Genomic DNA, 19,501 nt, shown 5'->3' with positions numbered 1-19,501 from the left:
GGAACCATTTGCTGTGGGTTTACTTTGAGCCACCTATAATTAACCTATAATTAATTACTAATTGATAACAAACAAGTATGTGTTCCTTATGAGAGCAATCTATAATTAACAAATAATTAATAATAGACAAGTATGTGTTCCTTATGCTTTCAGCTAATACATTGAAGGCAAAACAAAATCATACATTTTTTGCATTGGAATTTTTTCTCCCCACTGAACCGGAACCGAAATCTGTGATATGAACCAAACTGCGATTTTTTTTTATTGTTCCACCCCTCCTAGTCCATGAGCAGAAGCCACATGTGAGACATTCAGGACAACATTTACCAAATAAACATTATTTTTCTGAGAAGCTGTCCTGACCCTGTCAGTATACCTTTATGTTACTAACTTAGTCCATTACGGATAGAGAAGTTCTCCTGACCCTGTCACCTTTTAACAGAACCAAAACTGAACCCACCCAAGAACCATTTCTCCATAGACTCCCTTGGGTCAAACAGTTGGGTACCAGCAAACAGGTTCTCGCCTGTCTCCTCCAGCAGTGGGTTGTGGTTCCAGATACACTTAGCGGCGTAACCTTCTGCCAGGACCTTCAGACTACTGTCCCACTTCTGGAGAGAAAACCATGGAATAGAGGTCATGATTAGAACTAACACAATAGTTATGGTTCCAGATACACTTGACAGCATAGTGACTGCAAGTATATAAGGACTGGAGTACCATTTCTGATTGGACAATACAATTATGTTATTGGTAATGATACAGTAGTAATGGTCAGGTTAAATGTATTCATACAACACATCTAATAACAACCCACAGGTGTGTTTTGAGCCTGGACTTAAAGGAATGAACAGAGACTAGAGAATAAAAGTGTGTTTTGAGCCTAGACTTAAAGGAATCAAGTCAAGTCAAGTCAAGAGTTTTATTTGTCACGGCATACAAGCATACAGTGAAATGCGGGTGGTTATGCCCACAGCGATTGTGCAATAATACAAGTAATAAGAATAAGACATTTGTGCAATAATACAAGTAATAAGAATAAGACATAACAGGTACTATAATGTACATAAAGTTTACAAAAAGCATGGAAAAGACACCCAATTATATATACCTATTAAGCCAAATGATTCCTCCCAATTACAAAATCTTGAGGCCTGCCTGCTTGCCGTCAAAAAGTGGATGTCGCAAAACTTTCTACTCCTTAAAACTGAGATGTTAATTGTTGGCCCCCCAAACCACAGAGGCCTGTTTCAGGACATCTCCCTCAACTTTGATAATGATAACTTTGTCATGTATCCCAGAGCTCCACCATAAAAACCTCTGAGTAATTTTTGATTCCTCCCTCTCATTTAATGCACATATAAAACATTTCACCAAAATTGCCTTCTTCCATCTTCATAATATCGCAAAAATTCGCCCCATTTGAACTCTGGCTGATGCTGAAACCCTGATTCATGCTTTTGTCTCATCATGTCTGGACTACTGTAATGCACTTTTTTCAGGCCTACCTAATTCAAGCATCAAAAATCTTCAACTTGTGCAAAATGCGGCTGCACGGATACTAACTAGAACTAGAAAATGTTATCACATCACACCAGTTTTGTCTGCCCTACACTGGCTTCCTATTCAAGCCCAATCTGACTTTAAAGTGCTACTCCTCACCTACAAAATTTTAAATGGGCTTGCACCGCTCTATCTATCCGATCTCATCTCCCGATACTGGCCCCCCCGTGCTCTGCGCTCACAAAATGCGGGGCTTCTATCGATTCCTAGGGTTAAAAAGAAATCCGCCGGACACAGAGCCTTTGTCTACCGCGCTCCCTACCTGTGGAACAAATTACCTGCCGTCGTCAGGGGCGCCTGCTCTGTCGAAGCTTTAAATCCCTGCTTAAGACCCATCTTTTCCTTCAACCTACCCTGATCTCACCTGGTCGGGGACTGACCTTTAGATTAATCTGTCTAGTTTAGTTAGGATGTCTATTGTCTCCCATGTCTGCAGAAAAGCAGAACCTTTTAACATCTGTCTCTGTCTCAACCGGTCCCATGGAACCGCCTTCTGTCTGGCCTGCAGTGCTGAACCTTCTGAGTGACTCCTCCTGCCCCCACGGGGCATACGGCCCTGAGCTATTGTCTTGTATCTCACCCTGTATCCATACGCTTGCAGTAGTTCTATCTATTACTCTATTTCACAATTTTCTTATATACTATGATTCTACTGTCACCATGTATGCATATGCTCACTACATGTATCTATTGCTCCATCTCCGCCCACTACAAACATGGGAACTCTCTAACCCCTGTCCCAACCCCCCGCCCCCCCCCCCATCTCTCTGAGTGCTTGTCTCGTAATGCTGACCAAGGTGGTGGATGTCTCGGGGTCTTGGCCAATATTGCAGTGACTGCTCTACGTGCACCACCGAGGCCATAGATCAGCTTCTTACCGTCTTCTGTCCGTGGTCTGTCAACGTGGTTTCATTGCTGGGTTAAGTACTTCTATTCTATTCACATAATATGCTTACTTCATATATCTATTCTATTCACATTATATGCTTACCACTTGTATCTATTGCTATGTCCGCCCATTACAATCACGTGAGCTGTCTAATGCCTGTCCCGTCTCCCTGTCTCCCTGTGAGTTGCTGTCCCGGAGTGATGACCGGAGTGTCGGACGTCCCGTGATGAAGACCGGGAGGATGCGACCCTCTCTGCGTGCCCTGCTGTCTCCCTGTCTCCCTGTCTCCGGCTGTCTCGTAGTGATCAGCTACCTAAGTGACTCTACTCCTTCCGTGACGGACGTATCTCCCATCCTTCACGTATCGAAATGAGGGGGGAGGAGATCTGTCACAATATGTTTGAAAGTTTGTTGTTATGGATTTCCAAAAACTAGCTATCGGTGGGCAATCCCAAAACATGTGCATATAAGTTCCAGTGGCCCTCAGGCCCTTTTTTTTTTATTAATTGGGAAGCTGGTAATAAAGCCTAACTTTAACGTAATCAAATACAAATTGTTTTACTCAAGTACTGAACACTAGCACAGCTGACAAGGGGTCAAATGACCCCCAGGCATTTTCAATAAATGTATCCTCATCACTCGGTCGAGCTCCAGCTCTGTCACTCAATGACTTTTCCTAAAAGTACCCGTTTTATCTGGCACGGTTTCTGAAATTTCAAAATGACTTCAGGAAAATGTAATTAGAACGTTATTCCACATAATGGGCCGTTGGAACAGACGAAAGTCACAGCACTTTGCGAGCATCTAGCGCAGGGGTGGCCAACCCGTGGCTTGCGAGCCGCATGTGGTTCTTCCATCAATTTTTTTTTTTTGAAAATTATAATATTATTTTTTTTTAACTTTTTTAAATAAAAAGAAATAATAATTGTCACTCATTCATTGTGGTAAACCTCATATTTTTATATTCAGAGGTAATTATATAGTTTACACTGTTTTATTTTTCTCATATTTCTCATATAAGCTCTCGGGTCATCTGACCCGTTCCGGCGGGAATCAGCGGCATTTTCTCCATGGCTGTGCTAGTGTTAAGTAAAATTTTGAGGTACTTTAATTTAAGTATTTTCATTTTAGGGAACGTTGTAGTTTCACACATTTATCTGAACCCATCAGTTACTAGTTACTTTGAAGAAAGATATTTTGTATAGAAAACATGGCAAACATTGATGATGTTCTTTCAAATTTGAAGCCAAGCCTGCCAACTTCAAGATGATGTAATCAGAGCAGCAGACCTGGACCACAGACCACTTTAACATAACCTTTAATTAGAGCAACATGACCACAGACCACTTTAACATAACCTTTAATCAGAGCAACACCATAATTGGACCACAGACCCAAGGACTGAACTCTCCCTAGCACTGTAATACACAAACATCATGTAGAATTTATACTTTTGATACTCAAATACTTTTACTTAACCCTCGAGCCACCTTTAAAAAACCCACTACCTGTCTCCCTAGTGACCGAAACTGCAATCTCAGTAAAACATATATTTTTCATGTATTGTTCCAATTTTCTTTCATGAATATCATTATTAACTTACATTATTATTAGATTATTAACTTCAGTCCTCACCATACATATCGAATATTTATTAATTTGCATTTAACCATTTCTTAAATTAGGGTTAGGGTTATGGTTAGGGTTGGGGTTAGGGTTAGGGTTGGGGTTAGGGTTAGGGTTATGGTTAGGGTTGGGGTTAGGGTTACCCTAACCTGTCCAGTTCTGCGACTATAGGGTGAAAGGTGTGACACTTGTTGTTCACACGCTTAATAGTGATTGTTTAAAAAAAAGAAAAACATGGATTATTGTAATGTGAGTCCAAGATGTGATACTGAGCTACTTTTTTGACATATACAGAAAATCTAGCCAATGCTTTCCACAAACACATGTAAAAAGGGCTTTTTGACCAGAACTGTGACAAGGGTGACTCAAGGGTTAAGTCGAATTTTGAATGGAGGACCTTTACCGGAGTGCCATTTTATCTGGGTATTTCTACTCTTACTATTATTTGAACTATAATTGAACTGTATACTCCTTCCCCCTCTGGGTGTTTCTAGCTATGTAATCAGATATAAGTAGGTGAAAGTGAGGTCTTGATGAGGCCTGGGGAACCCCATCACTCTGAAATGGTGCTAAAAATCACTAAGAGTGGTTCTTTGGCTCTGGAACCTCTTTTGGTGCTACAGTATATAGACCTACTGTATCATTAAAAGGTGCTGTGAAGCACCTTTGTCAAATGATGCTATATAGCACCTATCTTTAAAGTGCTACAGTATACACATTTGTCAAACCGTGCTAAATAGCACTAAAAGTGGTTATTTGGCTCGTAAAACAACGAATGAGAAAATATTGAATGAATGTTAGCTAATTTTATCTGCAGCCATATGGAAACCTGAATTACCCATATCTGCTAACTTATAATAAAAAATAATATAAACAACAGATAAAAAGATCAGTAGCTACACTAAAGAAATTGCTATTCTGGTAAACAACATCATAATTGTGAAAAGGTATTCCTCTGTTTTTAGGGGGCACTGTTTATCATGGCCGAGATTTATTACTGGCTGTAAACCCCTTACACATCACTGTTTGCTGTATTCCTTAGTAAATTGGTCATCTCTCTCCATGCACAGAACCTTGCACTGGCATACTTTCATTTACAAATCCATCATAGGTCTGCTTCCCACTTACTTATCTCTCTATCGACTTTGCAAACAGACCAGATATAGCTTACGTATTCAGAATATCATGACCTATTCCATCCCCTCAGTCCGTAGCCTACTGAGCCTGGTAAAAAAGCATTCTCCTACTCTGCCTCCTCCATCTGGAACACGCTACAGCAGAGTCTGAAGCTGTCTAGCTTGGTCCCCCTAGTGAGTTTTAAATGAATGCTAAGTATCTTGGAGAGAGTTTCTATGCTCTGCTCTTGTTTTTAAGGCTGAATTTGTACATGTGTAACTGTTGTATGAGCTGCTGTCTGAACAGGTCGCACTTGTAAATGAGACCTCGGCTAATAAAATAAAATAAGACGGATGAGAACCACTACACTATAGAGTGATTATTCTTAAGCTAAATCAATTATAGCAGAACCTAATATTATCTGAGCATTTGTAGTTAAATAGACTGGCTCAAAATCTGACCAAGTCCTCCTGAGTCTGTGGCATATGTTGTATTGTCATAGAGTGACCAGCAGAGGGAGACAGGGTTCATATCAGGAGAGAGGCGTTTGGTCTTTGAAGCTCTCGTCAAATAAAACAATGACTGAAGACAAAACTGGACGGGATGTTGATGTTATGAGGCTCAAGTCACCAATAATCACTGTGGTAACAGTAATACAACAAGGTATGTGGTGCTGATAATAATATATACAATATATGTATAGCTGTTTTCAGGTTTCTAAAGTGCTGTCCTACAGCAGGGTGAAGCTTGTTGCTATATCCACTCCATTGTACTGACACCAAGACCCGTCTATTCACCTTATTCTCGAAGTCAACTTCCTGCCTGTTGTTGCTAGGCAACTGCAGCGTGGGGGGTAACTGCCCCGCCTCGTACATTGTGTACGGTTCATTTAGTGCAGATACGGATCGTTAAAGCGTCAAATTAAAGACTATCAAGCGGAATTTTCTTCAGTCCTTCACAATGCCAAAGAGCTGCTGTGTTACGCGTTGTACTAATGACAAAAACAGAAATCCAAATCGCAAGTTTTATACCATTACGGAGGAAAAAGTGGCTGGTGGCTAACGTTCGGCTAACTCGCTCTGCTGTTGTGGTTGTGGTAGCTACATGCTAAGCTAACGTTAATCACATCATATCGAACCGATAGGAGCTTATCTTATCTAATCTTACGTGGATGTTTGACCGGGTAGTGGCACACGTGGTACCACCACGTAAGATTAGATAAGATAAACTCCTATCGGTTCGATATGATGTGATTAACATTAGCTTAGCATGTAGCTACCACGACCACAACACCAGAGCTAGTTAGCCGAACGTTAGCCGCCAGCCACTTTTAACTCTGTGATGGTATAAAACTTGCGATTTGGATTTCTGTGTTTGTTTTGTTATTAGTACAAAACGTAACATAGCAGCTTCAATTTGGGTATTCGAGAGTTGGCCATGTCTGTATGTGTTTTGTATGGACATTATGTCAAGTCAATCAGGGGGAGCTTCTTTGAATCATATCTCGCCTTAGAATCACCAGAAAGGCTTTCGAAATAGTGAAATGCCATGTTGGCCTCAATATTTTCAAAACAAATCGTATGAAAATGTTATGAAATGAACAAGAATGTGATAAAACATGTAATAAAAACGGACCTAAACACATGCATTTGATACTAGAAATCCGTATGGACCCCCTATACCAAGATGGCGGCGGTCTCGTGACATCAGAGTGTCTTCGAGAATGTTTCTAGGCAACAAGGACACTGCAGTGCTAGCTTGGTGATTTTGTCTTCCTACTTCCTTTGATTGCATGACTCTCTCTGGATATGTTATATATATTATTATAATTATACATATATATATTATCTTCCTAAGTCTTTATTTTCTTGAGTGAAAAACGCAGAGCCGTTTGTTCTACTGTTTTGTTATTATATAAGAATAATGAGCTCACTAAACTGAGCTTAAATGTGCTATAGACTTTTCAGCCAGTAGAAGTCACACTAGAGCACCAGCATGTTATTTTTCCAATCATGTGCATTCCACGTGGGGAAATCGGAAGTATGTGGGGATACATGCAATTCAACATGTAAACATGTTGGGGGGGAAGCAATACTTTTATTCTCCGCCTTTTTTTTTTCTTTTTTTTTTATGGTTACTCTATATAAAAATGTTATCTATTCATATTCCACAAGAAGGAGGAATAATGTACACCTCACTTACTGTACCTCTGTTGCCAAATTATCATTTGTATATGAAGGTGTTGTTTCTGTGGAACAGTATAAACAATCTAACTGAAACATGCTCAACATGATCTGCATTTAAAGGATAACTCCACTATTTTGGGAAATTAGCTTATTTAACATCTTCCCTGGAGTTAGACAAGAAGATGCATACCTTTTTTGTCTCTGTGCGTGCATTTTAGCTTTGGGAATAGATGCTCAGTTAGCATAGCTTAGCTTCATCACTGGAAGTGAGGCAGGACAGTAGCCTTACAGTGTATTGCAAGGTCTGACATTGACCAAACTTGATATGCATGACCTTGGTGGGCTCTAGGTCAACTCCTGAAAAGGGGGTCAATGTCAGACCTTGCAATCAAAAGTTAGGGGCGCACTGAAATTATGGCAAGGGTTATTAGCCCCCTAACTTTTGATTGCAAAGTCTGACATTGACCCCCTTTTCAGGAGTTGACCTAGAGCCCACCAAGGTCATGCATATCAAGTTTGGTCAATGTCAGACCTTGCAATACACTGTAAGGCTACTGTAAGGCTACTGTCCTGCCTCACTTCCAGTGATGAAGCTAAGCTATGCTAACGGAGCATCTATTCCCAAAGCTAAAATGCACGCACAGAGACAAAAAAGGTATGTATCTTCTTGTCTAACTCCAGGGAAGATGTTAAATAAGCTAATTTCCCAAAATAGTGGAGTTATCCTTTAAAAGAAAGTTCAAAGAAGCCTTCATTTAAACCAAACAAATCACTCATCACGGCATGCACATTATGCCCATATGGACCAAGAGAGGCTCAAAATGTCTGTTAATGTCATCTGAATCAGACGGATAAAGCAATGATTTTATCCAGATTATTTGATTATTGCCTATTGCACAACATTTTATAATTTAGCTACTAACTGGGGAGACTGATAAATAGGAATATAGCAGGACAATGGATTACGATAGTTAACCTCATGTTGAACCTGGATTCCCAGTTAAGCTGGGCATGTGTCAACCCCAGTCCTGTTGCAGCCGCTCAATCTCCGAAAACGTTGAAGCAAACAGGCATTATTTGGACAAACCGACTAGGTCCTAGGTCATACGTTAAAACAGCGCTCGGCCTTGGTACAATAAATAGTCGGCATATCTGCTCGACTATGAAAATAACAATGCTAGTTGTTAGTGTGTATGTTGCATAACAACCGCCTTACAGCTAGGGCCTATTTCATTTTGAACATTATTATTTACTAATAAAAATGTACCAATAAAAACATCAACATTTGAATTACTTTCATATTGCCATATCTTACTTCTTTTAACCATTTTATAAAAGCAATAGCTCACTCCAGGCCATGTCATATTATGGTTATATCACAGCTAGGGGGCGTAGTTCGGCCTGACGCAAAGCAGATACCATGGCCTGTCGTGAGCTATTGCTTCATTATTATGTCCTATTTGTGGGTCTGTGTTATATGTCTGCATGTCTATACATGTGAGTTGATATGTATACACTAGGGCTGTCCCCGACTAAGGATTTGGATAGTCGACTTTGATTGGCCGAAATGAGCCGATAGTCAACTATTAGTCGACCATGACAAATTTTAAAAATAAATAAAAGTAGGCCTATAATATTTTTTTTATTTTTTATTTTTTTGTATCATTCCATTTGGGCTGTGGGGGTGCTTAATGTCTGAAGGAGTCGACGGAAGGCTTCTTGTCCTCTGCAAAAGCATGCAATTGGTCCACTGATGGATACATCTTGATATTTGTCTAGTCTAGTGTGTTCATTAGATGGGTGAAATCCTCTTTCAGTGCCTCTGTGCCTGTTTTCTTAGGCAGTTAGCCTCTGGTATACGTGCCATTAGCGTTAGCCACACTTCTAGGCCTCTTTTCTTTTGGAAATAATCATATATATTTTTTTATAATAAAAATAAATAAAAAATTTGCATTCGAGTAAGAGGTTGGCAGTCGACTACGGCTCCTTTTGATCGATTAGTCGACTATTCGACTAATAGGGGTCAGCCCTAGTATACAGATGTATGTATCAGTATGCTTTGTTATCCTAAGTATGTTATGGTATAGTGTTTCTTGTTGTTTCCTTTGTAAGTGCAACTAAACTACACTAAACTAAACAGTTATGAATAATGAGCTTGCCATAATCCATCCGTAACACGTGTTTCGTCATCACCTCGGACTGGAAGAGCCACGGAGTAGCTAGCTAACATCTTCGTATGGGTTTATCAGCTACAGCATCGATGGTGTTCAGGATAAATTCAGTCAGCTAACTCTCTGTCGTGCTTCAGTCACACTATACTGGTCATGACTGTAGGCTACAATGTCCACGCAAGACGCCTGTGGCCAAATATGATGCGGAAGGGGGTGGATTGTGTCCTTTAACTCATTCAGCGCTAGGGGTCATTGTTTACCTTCTGGGTAGAAGGCCAGCACTCTGTTCAATGGGGAGAAAGCCAAACTTGCGAGTGCTTAAAATATATGAAATATTATAGCTATGGATCTAATAACACCGTCGATTGTCAGTGAGTTGCTTCTGGTCAACATGCAAAAAACAGATTGTTTTTTCATCCGTACATTTCCGTTTTATACCGTTTCGAATATGAGTATAGTTTGGGTGATTCTTAGTAATCCTAGGAAAATACGTGAAAATAGCCCTTTAGTGAAATCCAGTTATCACGTTATAATTTTTCGCCTGATTATCGAATCTTCCTGAAATCAATGCTTGATTATCGTTATTATCCTTCCTCATGCAAGAATGAAATGGGGCTTGGACCGGCGTGGGGGGGGGGGGGGGGGGGGGGGGGGGGCTAGTTGATGCATAGTTGTAAACGCTCGTCCTGCCGGAGTATTTAAACCCCGCCCGCACAGCTCAGCTCCGCCCAGAAAACAAACTACATCGTTTCAAATGGAGTGCAATAGCGGCCGAAGGCGTTAGAGGGCGGTATTGACCGTCTGCCAGCTCAGACACATTCAGAACAGTATGCACAGCCTGCCCCGATGAATTATGAATGGCAACAGCGAATAAAAGAAATAACGATTAAAACCTGACTTTTCTCGTGATTGGCGCTCAAGCGATGGCGAGTTAACCCGACTTTTCTCGTCAATGGCGCCCAATGAGTTAAGGTCATAGAACACAGATGTTCTGGAAGACTAAAAATGCTGGTGGTACATTAGACATTATTACATTAACCTCAGGCTAAACTTCTGACCCTGAGCATAGCGTGATCCCAGTCTAAGGTATTTCCTTCCCATCATTCCATTTCCTGTCCTGAGAATGAAACACTGAGGAGCTGATATTTCATCGGCTGTGGGGCTCCGTGTTTGTTGATGTAGTAAATAGATATAGAACTAGAGCAGAACCAATGATCTTCTAGGATGCCAATGGAATTATCAAGGATACCGTCATAGGTTTTTAGTGGTGTGTTCCTGTTAAAGGAACAGGTCAACATTATGGGAAATTATGTTACTGTCTTCTCCAGAGTCAGAGACGATAGATACCAATTTTCCTCTGTGCGTTCAGTAGAAAGCTATCCAGCTGCAATCTAGCCTAGTTTAGCACAAATTAATGAAAGTTAGGCTAGTTTAGAAGAGTTGTTTTTTGGCCAGCAGCCAACAACTGTATCCACTTCCATTCATTTGTGCTAAGCTAGGCTAGTGTGTGGTGTTCTCCTTTAACTCTTGTGTGGTGTTTGTGTTTTTGTTACTGACCCAACGTTTCTTGTGTGGATAGTAAGATTGATCTCATGTGACCATCTGGAGGTCTGGGTGTTGACACAGTCAAGTGATCTGGGAGCGGGGAGCATCACTGAACCCATGCAGGAACACTGTCACCAGGACACGTCAAAAGATCTTTCCTGTTTTCATCCCATGTCTGTGACGTTCAACACCAGGAGAAACTACAAGACCTGGTCAAGTTCAGCCACATGTAACATGGTGACAAACAACTTCTCCTCAATAGAAATTAGGAATACTGTTGGGCAACTGGGACAAAATCTGTTTTGACAATTTACTGAAGAAAATACTTCTTACTTGAAAACAGTTGTTTATCTCTCTCTTTCTCTCTCTCCATCTCTCCCCCCCCCCTCTCTCTCTCTCTCTCTCTCTCTCTCTCTCTCTCTCTCTCTCTCTCTCTCTCTCTCTCTCTCTCTCTCTCTCTCTCTCTCTCTCCCTGTTTCTCTCTCTCCCTCTATTTCTCCATCTCTCCTCTCCCTCACCCTCTCTCTCTTTTCTCCTTCTCTCTCTCTGTCTCTCTCTCTTTCCCAATCTCTCTCCGTCTCTTTCTCTCTGTCTCTCTCTCTCTGTTTCTCTCTCTCCCTCTATTTCTCCATCTCTCCCTCTCCCTCACTCTCTTTTCTCCTTCTCTCTCTCTGTCTCTCTCTCTTTCCCAATCTCTCTCTCCATCTTTTTCTCTCTCTCTCTCTCTCTCTCTCTGGCCTCGGGTCATGTCTGTCTGACTCATAGAGTTTAAACCAATCAGGTTAAAGTTACAAGTTGCTAGGAGACCGAGGTGGTGACCTGTGTAGCTTAATGGCTAAAGAACAGCAAGAGTCCTGTCTCACTTTGTAATATTAACAAGAATGTGACTCTGTGTATGAGAGAAAGAGAGAGAGAGGGGGGGAGGGGGGAGGAGAAAGAGAGAGAAGGGGGAGAGAGAGAGAGAGAGAGAGAGAGAGAGAGAGAGAGAGAGAGAGAGAGAGAGAGAGAGAGAGAGAGAGAGAGAGAGAAAGAGAGAGAGAGACTGCCTGGCTGTGTGTGTTTATTTGTCCAACCACCCCATGACTCTGAACAAACAATAGCCTGGTGTCTCCATCTCTCTCTCTCTCTCTCTCTCTCTCTCTCTCTCTCTCTCTCTCTCTCTCTCTCTCTCTCTCTCTCTCTCTCTCTCTCTCTCTCTCTCTCTCTCTCTCTCTCTCTCTCTCTCTCTCTCTCTCTCTCTCTCTCTCTCTAACATCTGGTCAGTATTACAGATCGAATATAAGGTAGTTTCCTGCTCTGGATCTCCACCCTCTCCTCTTCCTTCCTCCCCTCCTCTACTTCCATCCTCTCCTCTCCTCTACCCTCCCCTTCCCCCCTCTCCTCCCCTCTCCTCTCCTCTCCTCTCCTCTCATCTCCTCCCCTCTCCTCATCTCCTCTGTTTTCCTCGCTCCCCTCTCCCCCTCTCTCCTCTCATATAATCTCTCCTCTCCTCTCCTCTAATCACACTCCTCCCCTTTCCTCCCATCATCTCCTCTGTTCTCCTCTCCTCCCCTCCCACCTCTCCCCTCCTCCCCTCTCCTCTCATATAATCTCTTCTCCTCCTCTCCTGGAACCATCACCTTATCACGGTGGAGAGGTTTGCCTGTCTTAGGATCCTGAGAGCTATGTTGTCTGGAGCCTAGTGCTCCTGGTAGGGTCACCCATGGCAAACTGGTCTCAGGTGAGGGAACAGATGAAGAATGGTTCAACCACTGCCCGGTGGGCCTGAGAGGGCAAAGGGCTAAGGGAGCACTACCCTGACAAAAAAGCACCTCTGGGTAGGCCAACTCAGAGGTTAACTTTTGATTGCGAAAACACTGACAGATAACTTGAGCGCAAAGTCTCCCGGTGTTGGATCCGAAATGTGAAAATATGCCATCTGCTAGCCAAAGCCTCTGGGAAGCTAGGAGATCGAATGTCCTCCCAACCAGGAAACCTACAAAGATTGGAACATGGAACCTGCGCACCATGTACGAAGCAGGGAAAGCTGCCAACATTGCAAAGAAGATGCAAAGCTATGGATTACACATCATAGGTTTAAATGAAACAAGATGGATAGGTTCAGGAGAGAGCAGATTAGCATCCGGAAAACATACTGTACTCCGGACATGAAGAAGAAGGCGCCCCACACACGCAGGGGGTAGGCATCATGCTCTCAACACAGGCGGAGAAGGCTCTCATTGGATGGGAACCAGTCTCCTCTAGACTCATCACAGCAAAGTTCAGAACGTCTCATAGAAGAATCACACTCAGGATTATTGTGGCATACGCACCAACCAACGATGCCACAGAAGAGTCAAAGGAGGAGTTCTATGGAAAACTACAGAACACACTACTCAAAGCAACGGAAAGGGAGGTGGTTATATTGATGGGCGACATGAACGCCAAAGTGGGAAAAGAAAACAACGGATACGTACCAGTCATGGGACAGCAATGAGTGGGATGCAGAAACGAAAATGGGCAGATGTTTTTAGACTTCTGTGCAGACAAACAAACCTTTTTCCTACATAAAGAAACCCACAAGACCACATGGGTGTCCCCTGATCAGAAAACATGCAACCAAATCGATCACATATGCATCAGGAAGCAGTTCAGACGATCTCTGCTTGATGTGCGAACAAAGAGAGGTGCAGATGTCGGATCAGACCACCACTTAGTCATAGCAAAGGTACAACTGAAGCTGAAAAGGGGAACCACAGGAAACAGAACAACAAAGTATGACACCAAGAAACTGGAAGAAAAACTACACCAGAAGCACGTCCAGATCACACTGAGGAACAAGTTTCCAGGCCCTGGCTGAAACGGGCAGTGGGGAAGAAGAAATCGACGAAAGCTGGGAGAAGATCAAAAACGTGTGGCGAACAACCTGCGAGGAAAGTCTGGGAAGAAGAAAGAAAGAAAACAAATTGTGGATCACCCAAAGAACATTGGACAGCATGGAGGAGAGGAAAAAGGCAAAGGACCACCTCAACAATGCCAGAACGAGAGCAGCCAAGGAGAAGCACACAAAGGAATACATAGGGACCTTGCACTACCGGGGGATCACGCTACTTTCGACCGCCAGCAAAGTCTTCAACCGGATAATTCTATATAGGATGAAGACTGTCGTTGACATGCTCCTCAGAGACCATCAAGCAGGATTCCAGAAAGAAAGGTCATGCATAGACCAGATCGCCATACTGAGGATGATCATCGAACAGTCCCTGGAATGGAACAGCTCCTTATACATCAACTTCATTGATTTCGAACAGGCCTTCGACAGTCTAGATAGGAACAGTCTGTGGCACCTGATGGAGCACTATGGAATCCCACAGAAGTACATCAACATCATCAGAGGATCATATGACGGGATGACAAGTAGGGCACTGCACAGAGGGGAGCCCTCAAACCCGTTCGAGATAAAGACCGGAGTGAGACAAGGCTGCCTGCTGTCCCCCTTCTTGTTCCTGCTGGCCATTGATTGGACCATGAAGAAGACAACCGAAGGAGCCAGAAACGGCATCCAGTGGACACTGATGCACCAGCTTGAAGACCTTGATTTTGCAGACGACCTAGCTCTTTTATCACACAGTCACCAGCAAATGCATCAGAAGACCAACAAACTAAAGGAAACAGCCTCAACTCTAGGAATGAAGATCAATAGGGTAAAAACTAATATTATGAAGATCAACACAAAGTGCCAGCAAAACATTGAACTAGAGGGAGAGGCCATTGAAGAAACTAACTCCTTCACCTACCTTGGGATACAGCGGGTGGCACAGAAGAAGACATCAGAGTGCGAATCGGAAAAGCAAGAACGGCATACAACCTACTTGGTCGAGTATGGAGGTCTCGCGAAATAAAAACAAACACAAAGCTGAGGATCTTTAACTCCAATGTTAAATCAGTTCTCCTGTATGGCTTGGAGACCTGGAAGACAACCGTAGGGCTGAAGCAGAAAGTACAGTCCTTCATAGATTCCTGCCTCCACCGCATTCTAAGAGTGAGATGGCCAAATGTCATTACAAATCTGGACCTGTGGGAGCACACAAAACAACTACCCCCACCAGAAGAAATAAAGAAGAGAAAGTGGATGTGGATAGGCCATACCCTGAGAAAGGAAGACACAAACATCACCCGGCAAGCCCTACGATGGAACCCATCCGGAAAGAGGAAACGCGGCAGGCCTCGAAACACCTGGTGCCATTCTTGGGAAGGGGAAATGAAAGAGGCTGAACTGGGATGGCACAACATCGTTCAGGAGGCCAAAAACCGTGCAACATGGAAATAAATCGTCAGTGGCCTATGCTCCGCAGGGAGTGCAAAGGCTTAAGTCAAGTAAGTCTCCTCTCTTCTCTTCTCCTCTCCTCTGCTCTCTGTATATCAGTATACCTACAGTACACTACAATCATTGGAATCATTTGACTCCTGACTAAACTAAAAGCTTAAAAAGTCTTAAACTAAGAGAAAGCCAGTTCCAGCCTGCTGTCATTCCCTTCTTCCCCTACAGAGACAAGCTCACAGTGGAGGATGGGATCGTCATGAAAGGCCACACGACATCATCCCCCAGTCTCTGCACAGAGAGTACACCAACATCATGCTCAAAGGTCACCCAGGTGTTCCAAACCCCAAGTATATGCAGTAGATTGAATAAAAGAAAAAAAAGAAATAGAAAATAAAGAAAAGTGTGTATAACATGGTTAATGTAATAGCTACCAGTGTGTAATATGCTATGCAATGCTAATGTGTTGATGTTATTTGCACTAAGTTGTTTCACTTATGCACTTATGCACAACAATGGTGATTTCATGTTTTATGAATGCACTACCTCTTAAAGTGATATATACTCGTCCGTCCACCTTTATTTACAGATGGATAGTTTTACGTTTATCTAAGAGTATCCTCATTGAATTGTTTACTGGAAATTGTAGAACTATAAAGTAAGAAAAAAATGTTCTGTGATGTTAACATTTACCTAGTGATACAGTATTTTGTTATAGGATATTTGAGCTAAAGGAAAGTCAAGTTTTACTTTTTAGTACTTAAGTAGGGGAGAACGGGGGACGTTGTCACACGGGTAGGTTGTCACATTCATTATATTTCACTACCAGAGGGTCCTGTCTCCCATACTTTGGTATTTAAATGTCCAGAATTGGGGTCAGAGTTCACCTACATTGTCATCTTTGGAGTGAAACAGCTGAATTTGAGGTGAGAGGACTTTTTGTGTTTTTCATGTCCATTTGTAAATATTCCGCTCCTCAGTATTTTTCTTCTAGGCTTTTACACAATTGGTTTATAATGAAACAATTATTACCCTTAAAAAGTGTGAAGGGATAGCTATAGTTTAGATTGTTGTTAGCTAGCTAACTAGTTGTTAGATGGCTGTTAGCCTTGATGCTATCAAGACAGTCCAGTTGGGGTTGGTCGTCACATTTTATTTGGGGTTGGTTGTCACATGTTGTGTAGGCTATTATTGTTAGGCCGATTTATTGTGTTCTTATTTTGTTATATAGGATGGCCTAAAGATGTGTTTCCTGTTCATGTTCATGTTAAGATGCATTAAGTTATGTATTTGTCAACTTGTCAATGCAATTAAACATTCTAATTTAGTTCTGCCTTCTTCTTTTTAAGATGCCCGTCTTCTTTTTAAGATGTTTCCCATTAAAACACATGGTGTGACAACCAACCCCATAGTGTGTGACAACCATCCCCATGATGGGGTTGGTTGTCACAATGTGTCAGAGTGTATTTGATAGGTGATTAACTCTTTGTTACAATACGTTGGAAAATGAGAGGGATACACATTTCAAGCCAACATCTTAAGCTTCAATTTAATGTAGGAATGACTATTGAAAGATGTTTTGATGATGAGCAATTCACACTAGAGTAAAAAGTGTGACAACGTCCCCCGTTCTCCCCTACATTTACAAGTATAAACTATTTGACTGTCAATATGGGTACAAGGCCACCCACTATTACACTATTACACTATTACACACTATTACACTATTATATTATTACACACTATTACACTATTACACACTATTACACTATTACACACTATTACACTAGCACACTATTACACACTATTACACACTATTACACTATTACACACTATTACACTATTACACACTATTACACACTAGCACACTATTACACTATTACACTAGCACACTATTACACACTATTACACTATTACACTATTACACACTATTACACTATTACACACTATTACACTATTACACTAGCACACTAGCACACTATTACACACTATTACACACTATTACACTATTACACACTATTACACTATTACACACTATTACACACTATTACACTATTACACTATTACACACTATTACACTATTACACTATTACACACTACACTATTACACTAGCACACTATTACACTATTACACACTATTACACTATTACACTATTACACTATTACACACTAGCACACTATTACACTATTACACTATTACACTAGCACACTATTACACACTATTACACACTATTACACACTATTACACTATTACACTAGCACACTATTACACTAGCACACTATTACACTATTACACACTAGCACACTATTACACTATTACACTATTACACTATTACACTATTACACACTATTACACTATTACACACTATTACACTATTACACTATTACACACTATTATACTATTACACTATTACACACTATTACACTATTACACTATTACACACTATTACACTATTACACTAGCACACTATTACACTATTACACACGATTACACTATTACACACTAATACACCATTACACTATTACACACTATTACACTATTACACACTATTACACTATTACACACTATCACACTATTACACTATTACACACTATTACACTATTACACTATTACACACTATTACACAAAATTACACTATTACACTATTACACACTATTACACTATTACACACTATTACACTATTACACTATTACACTAGCACACTATTACACTATTACACTATTACACTAGCACACTATTACACACTATTACACACTATTACACTATTACACTAGCACACTATTACACTATTACACACTAGCACACTATTACACTATTACACTATTACACACTATTACACTATTACACTATTACACACTATTACACTATTACACACTATTACACTATTACACACTATTATACTATTACACTATTACACACTATTACACTATTACACACTATTACACTAGCACACCATTACACTATTACACACGATTACACTATTACACACTAATACACTATTACACTATTACACACTATTACACTATTACACACTATTACACTATTACACACTATCACACTATTACACTATTACACACTATTACACTATTACACTATTACACACTATTACACAAAATTACACTATTACATTATTACACACTATTACACTATTACACACTATTACACTATTACACTATTACACTAGCACATTATTACACTATTACACACTATTACACTATTACACTATTATGCACTAGCACACTATTACACTATTACACTAGCACACTATTACACTATTACACACTATTACACACTATTACACTATTACACACTATTACACTATTACACACTATTACACTATTACACTATTACACACTATTACAGTATTACAGTATTACACTATTACACACTATTACACTATTACACACTATTACACTATTACACAAAATGTGCAAATTTTTGTTTTTCATTTTGGGATATGTTGGGGTATTTTGGGGTACTGTGGGGTATTTTGGGGTATACTTTGGGGTATTTTGGGGTATATTTTGGCGTACTTTGGGGTATTTTCTGGTATTTTGGGGTATACTTTGGGGTACTTTGGGGTATTTTGGGGTATTTCTGGTACTTTGGGGTATACTTTGGGATATTTTAGGGTATTTTGGGGTATTTTCTGGTATTTTGGGGTATACTTTGGGGTATTTTGGGGTATTTTCTGGTATTTTCTGGTACTTTGGGGTATACTTTGGGGTATTTTCTGGTACTTTGGGGTACTTTGGGGTACTTTGGGGTATACATTAGGGTATTTTAGTGTATTTTTTTGGGGTATTTTGGGGTATTTTCTGGTATTTTGGGGTATACTTTGGGGTATTTTAGGGTATTTTGGGGTATTTTGAGGTATTTTCTGGTACTTTGGGGTATTTTCTGGTATTTTCTGGTATTTTGGGGTATTTTTTGGGGTATTTTAGGGTATTTTGGGGTATTTTGGCGTATTTTCTGGTATTTTCTGGTACTTTGGGGTATACTTTGGGGGTATTTTGGGGTATTTTCTGGTACCTTGGGGTATACTTTAGGGTATTTTGGGGTATTTTCTGGTATTTTCTGGTATTTTGGGGTATACTTTGGGGT

At 40.8% G+C, this 19,501-nt stretch overlaps 1 protein-coding gene across 1 annotated transcript in view; it reads right to left on the bottom strand.

The window, feature by feature from the left end:
• The window catches only part of LOC311243751 (GLIPR1-like protein 1), a 44,553-nt gene that overhangs the window by 7,281 nt on the left and 17,771 nt on the right, over positions 1–19,501 (bottom strand). Inside the window, exon 2 of the mRNA XM_084333094.1 lies at positions 461–611. Within this exon, the coding sequence (XP_084189220.1) occupies positions 461–611 (151 nt within the window). The remainder of the gene's footprint in view (positions 1–460; positions 612–19,501) is intronic.

This window comes from Notolepis coatsorum (assembly GCF_963971535.1).
Source record: "Notolepis coatsorum genome assembly, chromosome: 17".
Lineage (NCBI taxonomy): Eukaryota > Metazoa > Chordata > Actinopteri > Aulopiformes > Paralepididae > Notolepis > Notolepis coatsorum.
The sequence above is the reverse complement of the archived record's forward strand: the minus strand, read 5'-3'. Positions and strand labels throughout refer to the sequence as shown.